Source organism: Pleuronectes platessa, chromosome 22 (genome assembly GCF_947347685.1).
Source record: "Pleuronectes platessa chromosome 22, fPlePla1.1, whole genome shotgun sequence".
Classification (NCBI taxonomy): Eukaryota; Metazoa; Chordata; class Actinopteri; order Pleuronectiformes; family Pleuronectidae; genus Pleuronectes; species Pleuronectes platessa.
The window spans coordinates 16,137,567-16,150,526 of record NC_070647.1 but is presented as its reverse complement, the minus strand read 5'-3'; the positions used below and the strand labels follow the sequence as shown (position 1 = coordinate 16,150,526).

At 46.6% G+C, this 12,960-nt stretch overlaps 1 protein-coding gene across 1 annotated transcript; it reads right to left on the bottom strand.

Moving 5' to 3' along the window:
• Nucleotides 1-11,286: 11,286 nt before the first annotated feature.
• chrm2a (cholinergic receptor, muscarinic 2a) lies at nucleotides 11,287-12,810 on the bottom strand. Its single transcript, XM_053415096.1, has one exon. The coding sequence runs from the start codon at nucleotides 12,799-12,801 to the stop codon at nucleotides 11,287-11,289; it is 1,515 nt and encodes a 504-aa protein (XP_053271071.1). The 5' UTR covers nucleotides 12,802-12,810.
• Nucleotides 12,811-12,960: the final 150 nt, after the last annotated feature.

The following is a 12,960-nucleotide window of genomic DNA, read 5'->3' as shown; positions in this document are numbered from 1 at the left end:
TCCTTTTCCACTGGTTCCAGCATTTTGCACTAATTTCAGGGTAAAAGAGGTTTAACATTCTAAACCCAAACTGTGAGAATCAGGTCCAGCAAGTTGAAGAGTAGCACTGAGCAGCTTGGACGAAGAGCCCAACAGAAAGAATGAATGAATGTTGCTTTAGATGCAGAGGCCTCCATGTTGATTTATGCAGGTAAGAGCTGTGGGGGACCGAATGCATCCCATAATGCACAGGGTGAGAGTGGCAGGTCTCCAATCTGTCAGGTCCCATCACACTCACACTCACACCTAGAGACAATTTATTCAACCTGCATGTCTATTGGAAACGTGGACACACAAACCGCATAAATTAATATATTTCTTTGCTTTTTGCTGATCTGGTATAAATAAAAACATATCGATTAAACCATTCCAGTTAATCCTGTATAAACATTTAAAATTGGAATCCTTAAGAGCTGATTATTCTGCTTTTCTCATGTAATTAGATTCCACGATGCAGGTTGCAGGTGCATTCTGTCGATGTAGGTCATGAACATTTCATGTAGCGAGTATGTAAATAAAAGGTTCCTGTGAAAAACGTGCTTGGCTTGCAGCCCTGTGTGTGCAGCACACCTGCACGCATCGGTTCTAATGAAGGCCCGGTGGCTTGGAATGCGGAGTGACAGCGTGAGAGGTGCGAGAGCTGAGGGCCAAGAGAGAAGCCGAGCGAGGATGACAGTGGCTGAGATGAAGGGAGGCAGCCGGGGAGGAGAGAGAGCCGCTATCTGAGCGAGGTGTGATTTACCCCACGTCTGCCAGTCGGAAGATAAGCCCTGGGAAGCAGAGGGGTTACCGGTGGAGAGAGAAACACGGGCTGCTGTGTGGGGAGGGGGGGGATGCTGTCCTGTGTGTTCCGGGGGGGGGGATGGCAGAGATACAGTCCACAGCAGCAGGATCAGAGGCTTCACAGGAAAAATAAAAATAATACAAATGTTTGGCTTGGGCTTGACTGAGATGGAGAGAGAGGAGAGCGGAGACGTGCCCCGGTTCAAATCTGCAATTCCGAGCAGCCACCTCGGGTCCAGGAGATCCAGGTCCCCCCCCCCCCCCCTCCGACTGCAGCAGGTAACTGTGATGGAGGCGGCATCTGTCAGGTGCAGATTCCGGAGGAGACAATGCTAAGAGGCACCTTGGGAGCCGATCTGAGACTCGGAGTTGCGTGTCCTCGCTGTCTGGTCCGGGGTGAACCACAGGACCCCGCGGAGCGAGAAGGAGAAAACAAAGAGTGACAGGATTGAAACATGATGAATACCTGTAGGAACCTTGAGGTGTCCGCCTCCATCTTTCAGCCGAGCAGGAGCCGGGCGGCACACGGCGCTCGGTTTGCCAGAAGCTGATTTCAGGTTCAACAAAAGGGGCTTTGTTCGGATGAATCCGGCGTCTCCGGCTTTCTTTCTTGTAATCCTCCTCGTTGGCCAAACAGGTGTTGCTCAGATTTTTCTTAAATCAAACACATGCACTGCCAGACACACAATCATCCCTGTACACAACACTCACAAAGGACGAGAACAGACAGTGTAGAAACCCAGTAAGGAAACGAGGGAATGAAGTTTGTGGCCAAACAATCTGTGCCAAAGATACAGATTTAAAAAAAAAAAAAAGAAGATATTTATGGTTGAGCCTTTTGAGGACAAAACTTTTCCTTCTTGAAACGTGATGACGCCAAAGTTTCCTGCAACGTTTACACACGTTCTTTAAGATGTACATTTTTTAAACAGGAACCTTGGAACCTTGCTATTTTAAATATGCTCTGTATTTCAGTGATCCTTCTTTATTTCATGAGAAAAATGTACTTGAAGTATTAAAGCTCCTTATTATGCTGATTTAATTCGGTTTATGAGTTAAATTGACGGCAGAGGAACATTTTTATATGCAATTCACACATTTTAAATATCAAACCTGCAGCTGGATATAAGACCTCATAAAAATCAATGATTCAAGTATCGGAGTTTTCCGTAAATTATTTAACGCCGAACATTTACGTAGCAGCGGATGAAAGTTTTACTGAGGGAAAGAACTTCGTTACACTTCACCCTGGAAGTGAGATTCTGCTGTTCACTGAATCTTGAGCATGTGTGTAATCGCCGTGCTTCAGACTTGTGTAGTGAGGTTGTGAGTCGGTGGAGTGAACAGTGTCATGTAATGAAAAGTCTCCAACTCCTCTCTGAAGCTGATAGAGAGAACCGAGCGAGGGAGGAGTGCATCCTTCTCCTCCGTCTCTCCTCAGGGAGCAGAAACATGTTGACAACACAACAATGGAAAAAAAAAAAACACATCCACACAGATGAAGACAAACAAACAAACACAACGGAAAAGAGCAATTTCCACTTTGGCATGAGCGGCAGCGTGTCGCGTGTCAGAATCTAAATTCCCCTGGACGTCTTTTTTTGCAACTGAGGCGTCGAGCAGAGATTTCTAAGAAGATTTTTTTTTTTTCTCTCAGACGCACGATGTGAATGATAAAAAGTGGAAAGTCAAATAAAAAATCTCATTGACGACGCAGAACTCGTCTCGCCCGCATGTCATTAGAGGATCTGTGAGTGGAGCAGGTTTCATTTCAACGTAATCCATTTATACAGATATTAATTCAGGATTTAAGCTTTGGCAGTCTTTTGATATATTATCGCAGTATATCCTTTAATATAGACACCATATCATCCGCTTATTACTTCTCTCTCTTTATTAGATTTCAGACATCATATCTGCTCATTTTATTTCACTGGTAATAACGTCCTGACCTCCGACACCGACGATATGAAAGAAGGATGGTTTTTTATTTCACATTTGACACGTCTGTGTTTTTTCTATAAAACAGCTGTGATAAGAAAATGACAAGAAACGCTTATTTGATCTTAGTTTTTGACTTTTTTATCCTGATCCATGTCCAATCTGCTAACTTGGAGGAGGCATGGATTTATGACCTGCACTGCAGTCAGCCACCAGGGGGCGATTGAGCTGCTCTGGCCTATCTTTGGGGAAATCATCCATCTTTAAACCCAGCGTGTTAGACAGTAGAGGAGCCAATCTGAAGAAATAAGCTAATATTTTGCGACAATCCTTTTCTTCAAGGACATTTAAACTGATTTATGAACTGGAATAAATCTGTATCTTGTGATATGATACAGTTTATTAACAATATGTGAATTATCGGCTTGTTGCAGGATAATAAACCTGTTTTGTAGGAATATAGAGCGATCTCAACATGTGGACGCGTAAAAATCTATATTCTGATCATAACATTCTGAAATGGACATCCACCTGCTATTATACAGGCCCATACTGTATGGAAACACACACACACACACACACACACTTTAAAGACACAAATATAGCAGCACTGAATCATCGGCGGTCGATGTCTGACACCAGAGGAAGACAGTTTTTCTTGCCTCTACACACGGCTTCAAACCGAGGCGATCACACAAACAGCAGATGTCAACTTACGCAACCACACATCCCACTTCCACTGCGCCCGGGAAGTTATAAAGACAAATTCGGTCATAAATAACACCGGCAGTTTCCATCTCTGCTCTTCCTGCCGGAGAATTTCAAGGGCCTGGTTCCTCACTTCGCCACAGAAGCTCCTCTCATGTGTGTAGATGTAGGTGTTGAACCCTCCTCTGCACACGAGGAGGTGCACGATGAGACGATGCAAAGACAGAGACACGTGAATCTGAGACAGACGGAGACACATCTCGGTAGGAAACAGTTAGCCAGAAGCTAAGTTAGCCAGACAGGCTGCAGGTTGGACCGTCTTCCTGTTCACCAGAGTGGAGAGGGAACCGGTGGACCGTGGCGTCTGGTCACGGCTGCCAGGGATCAGTCCTCCGTTTGCAGGAAGTTGATAAACCAGGCGACTGAATCAATGCCTGAGAGAGAGTGGCCCGAAAATAATAATACGATTGATTATTGCTGTCTGAGGGGAGCACGGGACGACCCACTTGTCCACAGCAAACTGAAGACAGAAGATATTTACCATTACCTTCAAAAACTGTATTTTTTCTGTCCTTCCAGATGCGAAGAAGCAAAAGAAGGAAGGCAAGAAGCGAGACCGCACCCAAATGGACTGAAGAGGTCATTTGCCCCCCCCCCCCCCCCCGCCCGCCACCCCCCCCGCCCCCGGGAGGAAAGAAGAAGAGGGTGGGAGACCGTCCACTGCCCTGTTTCAACACGGCTCCTCTTTATACGTCCTGTAGGTTTGACCGTAGGAGCCAATAGTGGAAGACCAGTGGAAATATGACTTTTAGTGACCAAGTGTTTTACTTTTCCTTCTTTTTCCTCTTAGCACCTGATGAGATACAACTTGTGTGTGTTTGCTTATAGGAGATATAAATATAATACTCAGTGGTAGGGACAGATAATGAGTACGGAGATTTGTTTACTAGCGTTCTCACCTAATGATGTTATTGCTAGTGGAGTGTTGTTTTTTTTTCCTGAAGAAACAAATTGGATAGGATTTGTTTTTTACAGCTGCAGAGCCTAACTCTCCTCTGGTCCACTCGGCCACTTAATGAGGCCGTTCTCTGAAACCATCTTTGCTTAATTAATTTGAGCAAAAAAAAATAAAGTTGTGCATTTGCAAAAAAAAAAGTTAATTGTAACTCCGATCACTCTGTGGTATAATGTTTTTCTTTCATTTCCAATAAGAACAAACAACATAAGTCGGTTCTATCTGGAGGCTGCATGAAATAACTTCTGTGTACTTGTGTATTGTAACTGTTTTTTTTAGTTTTTGTGTTTTTTTCCTCCTGCTGCTCTGCTGTACCTCAATTTATACACTGATTTCTACTCTTCCAGCTCCCGGCTGTAAAAATAAAAGTTGGACTTAACATGCCCCCCCCCCCCCCCCTCCCTTTTGTGTCCCTGTTACATTTCCAAAAATAAAAACGAATAAAACAAAAAAAAAAAGTAGAGGAGATCCAGAGCATGTGTGTGTGTCTCTATTCAAAAAACACCTCAAGGATTTCAAACACATTTCATATATATTTTTATTTCATTCTGAGAGAATATGGCACAACGTCACCACAGAATTCAGTTCCTCTTCGGCGGTCGCAGGTGTTCGGTGGTCGTGAACACGCTCAGGCTCATTGTCCGGGAACAGAATAATCAAGAATGCATTTTAAAAAGGGGGGGAAATCAATACCGTTGTTTTTTTTACTGTACAGGAAGAATCATAGTGGGAGGAGGGGAGAGGAGAATAAACGGGGGGAGTCTTTGTGGGGGAGGGGGAGGGGGAGGGGGGGGGGTTAAACATTCAGATAGTAGCTATTAAACACGTGTATGTACATTTCCAATGTACCGCAATCCGAATGACATATATTGTGTTATCTTATTTACAAAGCAAACAATAGACTTCGATTTATTTATTTTCCTATCGCGAGAGAAGCCACAGTGAGTGAATCCACAATGAACACCTACCTACAGAAGCAAATGAAAGATGAACACGTGTATGTTACAGTTAACACTTGCAGCAGGCTACTGATTTTACCGTTTTTTTTTGTTTTTACATATTTATTTTTTTTTTGTTGTTTGCCGATTTCGTTGTAAATCCACGTTTGACCCTTTAGAGTCCAGACGAGGTCAAAGAAAATGAAATAAAACGTTAAAATTGCAAACGTTATGAAGTTGGAAGCAGGCGGGCAGCTTCCTTCGTCAAATTTACAGGTGGAATAAAAATGAAAAAACTAATAAGTCCAGCCCCTGCCTCTGGTCATAGGTTCCATCCTCCCAGACTCAAGAGTTTTCTTCTTCTCTGGCGACAGGAGTCACTCGTGGAAGTCGCCTGAAACGCTCCGAAGCTCAAACATCTGGATCCAGTCGCTCGGGAATCCACATCCGAGCAAATCACCCCTCCAGAAAAACGCATATATTTATATTCCCTACCATTATAATCACCATCACTTTCAAAACCCCACAATTTTCATATTCATCTTTAAACAATTCATTTCTAAAAACAAATAAAAATCAACTCTCTGGCTGTACACGGATAATACTCTAACCTTCAATAATACACTTTGTACTTTATTTTACAATGAGAAAAAAAGGAAGGAGACTTTTTTTTATATAAAACGTGATAGAAAATGTACAATATAATGTATTTGTATGAAAACCAGGAACCACGTCAAAGCTGTGTGTGTTTCTAAAGTGAGTCTTTGGAAGCTTGTTGCTAAAGAAAGAAAGAAGTGTGTGTGAAAGATGGCGGGGGAGCAGACAATCCAAAACACCGCGTGCCTCTTTCCCTGATGTGTGCCATGGTAGTTTGTCCAGTCTGATGCCTTCATGCTGAGGATGCCATTTGGAAAAATAGTAAGAACACACACACACACACACAAACCAAACAAAATGACGGCACTGATCTCAGTATAATGACAGACATGAAAAAGCACAATTTCCCATTTGGCAACACACTCTCTCTCTCACACACACACACACACACACACGCTACACACACACACACACAACGGTAAAAAGAAGCAAATCACCAGAATTGCCTGCCTCTCCTGCAGGAGAGCTCTAAAACCCTGTCGCTGCTGTGACTGTTCACCGGTTGGGTTTCATTCGGGGAGAAGATGATTTGAAAAAAAAAGTCTCAGACATGATGATGATGATGATGATTGTTAGATTGTTCAGTCCAAACTTCCAGCGCCTATGCAATCAGCCAGTGGGGCTCTGAAGATAGAGGAAATTACAGTAATGGGAGCTCAGAGCTGAGAAACTAAGAGAAAAGGAAATAATTGTGATAATAATTGAGGAAAGGCTGAATATCTCACGCTCTTCACACACACACACACACACACACACACACACACACACACACACACACACACACACACACACACACACACACACACACACACACACACACACACACACACACACACACACACACACACACACACACTGAAGAGCAATTTGTTTACATCACTCCAGGTAAGGCACTGCAAATTGCTCTGTACAATCTGGCGATATATATATATATATATCTATATATTTTTCAACATACTTCTCCATCTCCAGGTTCTTCTTCTCTGTGACGCCCCTCCCCCCCCCCTCTCTAGAGCAAGGCCCGGAGAAGAACCCTCTCCATTCTGAAGTACATCTCTCATAAACCTTATATGTCATTTGTGCTCTGTAGGAAAACAGGAGCGTAGCCCTTTGACATAAGCCGTGTGAAGAGGAGCCCAACTAGCTCTGACGGCACATGGTGATCATGGAGGATGGAGTCGTCCTATGACACGGGGGAGGGACACGGGACACGGGGAGGGACACGGGACACGGGGAGGGACACGGGGACGGACGCTCATGCACAGGAATGCTTTTGGCTTGTTAAAAAAATGTGTTATGATGGTATTAAAACTGTGGAGACCGGTGTGCACAGTGTGAAATGAGAGTGTTTACAGCCGGCGGCAGGTTCTCAGATTCCTGCGGGGGGGGGGGGGGGGGCCCTTGGCTGACCTGCCCCCCCCGATCGGCTGAGACTTCTCCAAACATGGTCCACATGCAAGCAGGCCCCGAACCCTCTCGCTTTGGGTTTTGTCACCGACACACAACCAACACCCCCCCCCCCCCCCCCGCTCCATCCTCCCTCCCTCGATGACTACAAAGCCAAGATTATCCGCTTCATCAGGACACCTCGGGGTCTCTCAGCCAGCGTCCCCCCCCCCCACTGCATGACAGCTTCCACTGTCACCGCGCGGCGTTGTCTCTCTCTTTCGTTCTATTATAAGCCCTCGTTCTCTCCTATCACCCACCTCCCCCCCGCCCCGGTTTGCAACACAAAAGAAACACCTGATACAACCGTTTTGTTCTCGTCTGTTCGACAACTTGGCAACACGAGCGTGGAGGGGGGGGGGGGGGGGGGGGGGGGGGTGGAGGGGGGAGGCGAGCGCTTTACGGGAACTTCGCTCCTGTTGCTCGGAGTGAATGGCGTGCAGATAACCACAGGGAGCACTTGTGATGCATCTCGCCTGTTCCCCCGCTCCTGGAGGTGACAAAGTGCCGTCGCCTTCCATCAAACACCCGGGGCCTCCGCTCGGAGCCGGACCCCCGGACCCCCCGGACCACCGCTGGAGCCGAGAGCCACTTACACTCCGGCTGGCATCGCTCACACGACAGCTTAGCAAAGAGATTAATCAGATATTCTGGGAGGCTCTTCGCCCGGGACCGAGACGTGTGACAGATCTGAAACAGACACGGCTCTGCTGATCACCAGGACGGGGGGGGGGGGGGGGGGGGGGGGGGGGCGGTTTCAACTCTCAGGAGGACCAATCAGATTTTAGAAGAGTTTGTATAAAGACCTAAAGATGTTGTTTGGTTGTTTCCTGGTGTTGTGTCCTTTACTTTGTTATATTTCAACTTTAATCTGAGTAAAGGACTTGGAACATTTCTTCCCTCACTGATGCACAGCTACACGTGAGAGCTTCTAGATTTAGCTTTTAGCTGCAGGTAGCAAGCGATTATATTTAAATGTCATGTGTGTGTGTTTGTGCGTTACAGATGTGTAACTTCAATGCATGGACGTCTACCCTGCACAGCTCTGCACGTACAGGATCTGCACAGTGTATAATGCAGCTACAGTGTAATAACTGCAGGGCAAAGACACCGAATTAATTATAGAAGGAGCTAATGAATGTATATGTCGAATTTGCATTTTATGAACTCGAACGAGACACAAAGTGGGACAAGGCGGGGGGGGGGGGGGGGGCGCAGGCTGAGCGTGTAATGGGCCGTGTTTAATCTCACATGTAGGTGTTCCACGTCGTCCCGTAATCTGATCAGCCCCATGGTGAGTTTTCATTATGGGATGTGTCCCAGATCTCTCGTTGAAGAGGAAGAGGAGGAGGAGGAGGAAGAGGAGGAGGCCTTGAGGAGCTCCATGAGCCCCCCCCCCCATCTCCACTCTCCATCAGGCCCTGCGACAATGCACAGCTCCTGCATATTCATCACTCCGGCTGATGAGCGTACATTAACGTAACGGGGAATCGTCTAATAGTGTGAAATGACGGATGACGAGCGTGAACACACAGAACATGTCTCACAGTAAATTGATATTTTGTTATTTCTTTTTTGAATTTTTTTTTTGTTAAATGAAACTATTCATGACTTTTAATCTAAGAGAATGGATTGTTTATCACGTTTAAATGAATTAACTCTCATGCATTTTTTAAACATGGAAAGGAGATGGTTCACGAACACATGGTAAGACAAAGAAGTAGCCCTTTGATCAAATCACCAGGTGCCGACCTGGGATCAGAAGTAAACTCCAGTCTTGGAGCGCACACACACACTCACTCTCTCTCTCACACTCACACACACACAGTCAGTCTTCATCAGTACACACTGTGGCATCAATCCACTAATCACCAGGATCAAACCACCTCCCTCACTAAGCCAAACACACAAACACACGCACCAAAAGAAGAGAAATTAAAAAACGAGGCCTTCTCACAGCTCTGAGCTCCGACCCTCTGTTTCCCTGCTTCTCTCACTGACAGCTCCTCTCAGGGAAGAACAACTGGACAGCATGAAGGCCGCCCGGACACAAACAGACGTCCTGTCAGTCGTACAAGCTGGAGTGAGGCTGTGCAGAGGAGAGAGTGACACTGAACAATCCACATTGTGTAATGTAGGTCCGACTGTTGTTGTTCCAAGGAGGTTATGATTTCATCCCCTTCCCTGAAAGGATAGTGTTCTTTTGATTTCTCTGAACAACTCACAGATCTGTTAAACATGGGTCATGTGAGGAACCATTTCTAAGCTTCTAACTTTGACACTTAAGGTTTTATCACATTAAACAAGTGAGATGTGATCATTTGTGATATTTCAGTGCTGGCAGGTCGATTCTTTAAAATTCTTACTTCCCTCAGTCTCGATGCTAAGCTAAGCTAACAGCCTCCAGGCCCAAGCTTCATGATTATAGTCGTGTGTGGTATCGATCCTCTCATCTAAGTCTTTTAACGAAGACAGTGAATAATGGTATGTCCCAAAATGTTGGACTAAACCGTTAAAGTTGGGACACAAACTAGAACTCATCTGATGGCATTAGCAGCCTAATCTTTCCCCTGTGAATAGATAGTGTACCGCAAAGTGTGGATCAATATCCTGCATGCATGTTAAATTCTAATTTATAATCACACATAATAAAAAAAAGCCGTTCTGACTGTCCACTGCTCAAAAAGCCTGTTTGGAAGTTTGTACCAACACATGTACTCAGTGAGGTTATGTAACCAGGACGCTGTTTACTCTGCTGAATCTTTTCTAAATGTCATACTTTCAAATCTGTGAGCACAAACAAAATTGCTTTCCCCTCGATGCTTTTTGGGTCGAGCCATTTTTCAAAACCTGGTCAAAAGACTTGCTACTTATCCATCTGCAGGAGAACGTGAGAAGTTACAGATTTAGTTTTTTTATGTGGAATTTGGCACAAACTTTAAATTCAAATTCATCTCCTGCTGCCGGTCCCACCGCTGTGTGCAAAGTGCTGCTCTGATACATTTCTACATCTGCTGCGTGTTGATGGGAACTTTGTCGCCTTCAGAGACTTAATGTGACCACGTCGGAGGCAGAACTACGCGAGCTGCCTCCTTAATATTCTCCCTGCTGCTGGTTGGAAGTGTCAAGGTGATGATGGTGATCACAGACGCACAGAAAGAAGGCAGGCAGACGGCTGTGCTCAGAGCCTGCACACACCCACATGTGCACACACACACACAGAGATAAGAGTATACACTGATATGTACAGGTATCTACAGGTATCTTTACTGAAGTTCAAACTTTTGAGGTTTGTAAAGTCAGTCAGCCCTATTTTCCCAGTGTTGAAGTTTCCTTGTTTTTGTACGGCATAGATCTTCCTCCGCTTTTTTTATGTTTTTAAATCCCTTTCGTCGGTGTCACTCCCGAGTGCTCTCTGCTGTACACACCCTCGTTGTTGTGGAGTATACAACTCTTAATTCTATTTCTTCCACAACTATCCTCATCTACGCTGCTTCTGCACAACACGTCTCAACGCAACTGGGGTCAGTTGAATTTGTGTCGAGTGCTACAACCGGTTATTGAGAGAGAAAGTGGTGAACTAAAGATAAAATGGTGGAAAGTAATTTTAAAGATACTCCTCATCATCACCGAACACAAACCTCCTATCACAGACGCACATAAACATGGATGGCATGGACACACACACACACACACACACACACACACAAACACCTTCACACACACATGCACAACTCCTTCCTCCCATGTGGCCCCCGTTTATCTGGCGGACCTAATATTCTTGTATTGGCAGAGGAGGAGGTGTTTGAATGTCTTCTTGAACGTGGCGTTGCACAGAGCGTAGCAGGCCGGGTTGATGGTGCTGTTGATGTAGCACAGCCAGTAGCCGATAGTCCACATTGTGTTGGGGATGCAGCTGGAGCAGAAGGTGTTGATGAGCACCATCACATTGTAAGGAGTCCAGGTGGCTACGAAGGCGACCAGGATGGCCATGATGGTGCGGGTCACTTTTTTCTCCCGGGACGGCGGCGCCTTCTTCTTCTTGGGAGGCTGCTTCGTCATCTTCACGATCTTCCGCGCCACGTGGTTCTGCCGCTCGGAGGCCGGCACGATCTCGACGGTGGCGTTGGACGCCGTGTAGCAGTCGCTCTTGGGGGATTTGGTCTTGATCTTGATGCAGGTCAGCTTGGACGCCCCGGCCTTGGCTCGCTGACGTGTGGGCGGTTGGCTCGTCTCGAGGCTGGAGTTGGCTGTGGACGGCACCACCTCCTCTTCCCTCTGATTGGACGCGGCCGCGCTCCCGGATGTGGAGTCGTTGGAGCTCTCCTTCTCTTCTCCAGGAGCACAATTCTCTCTTGCCCCTTCATCTCCTTCGGGTTCTCCCTCGGCATTTGAGGAGGGTCCTTTACCATTTTGCAGTTTCCCATCATGCTCGTGGGCCCCAGCGTCAGAGTTTTGGATCTGGGAACGCACCGCCACCTCGCCTGGCACGTTGTTGTTGTTGGGTTTTGGCGTGTTGTTCCTCCTCTGGCCAGGTGACAGGGGTTCGGTGGTGGCTCCTGACGGCTTGCGGGTATCCTTCTTCACGCGACTCTTGCTCGCCCTGGAGATCTGCCAGTAGAGCTGAATCATGATGATGACCGGCAGGTAAAAGGCGGCGATGGCGGTGCCGAACGTGACGGCGGCGTTGGAGAAGAACTGGATGTAGCACTCTCTCTCCGGAACCGTCCTCCCGCCGACAATGAACTGCCAGAAGAGAATGGCGGGCGCCCAGAGGACAAAGGACAGGACCCAGGCTCCAGCGATCATCATCCCTGCCATCTTGGTGGTCCTTTTGACCGGGTAGCTCAGGGGCTTGGTGACACAGAAATATCTGTCAAAGCTTATGATGAGGAGATTCATGACAGACGCGTTGCTGACAACATAGTCCAAGGCCAACCACAGATCACACACCACGGGCCCCAGGGGCCAGTAGCCTATCACTATGTAGACTGTGTACAAGTTCATGGAGCACAGTCCGATAATTAGGTCAGCGCACGCGAGGCTGAACAAAAAGTAGTTGTTGACCGTCTGTAAGTTCCGGTTGACTTTGATGGAAAGCATGACCAGGATATTTCCAATGACCGTGACCAGGCTGAGGGAGCCGGCCACCAGCACGATGAACACCACTTCCACGGTCTTGTAGGCGCTCTCGCTCGCGGCCACGACTTCTGTTTCATTGTCTAACCCTAACCCTTCGGAGGCATTCCAGTAGGTGAAGTTGAATACATCCATGGCATTTGGTCTTTTGTTGCCACCTCCTACTCAGATGGCACCTACAAGAAGAGGGAGACAAAAGAGAAGAGAAGAATCGTGGTGAGGACTGTGTCGGCTTCAGGGTTTTTCGTCATCTCAAGAATCTTTCATTGCGTGTACAATAGAGGGGATGTGAAG

Excerpts from the sequence above, each read along its gene's own strand:
- chrm2a (XM_053415096.1), bottom strand. The coding sequence starts at position 12,801 with ATGGATGTATTCAACTTCACCTACTGGAATGCCTCCGAAGGGTTAGGG.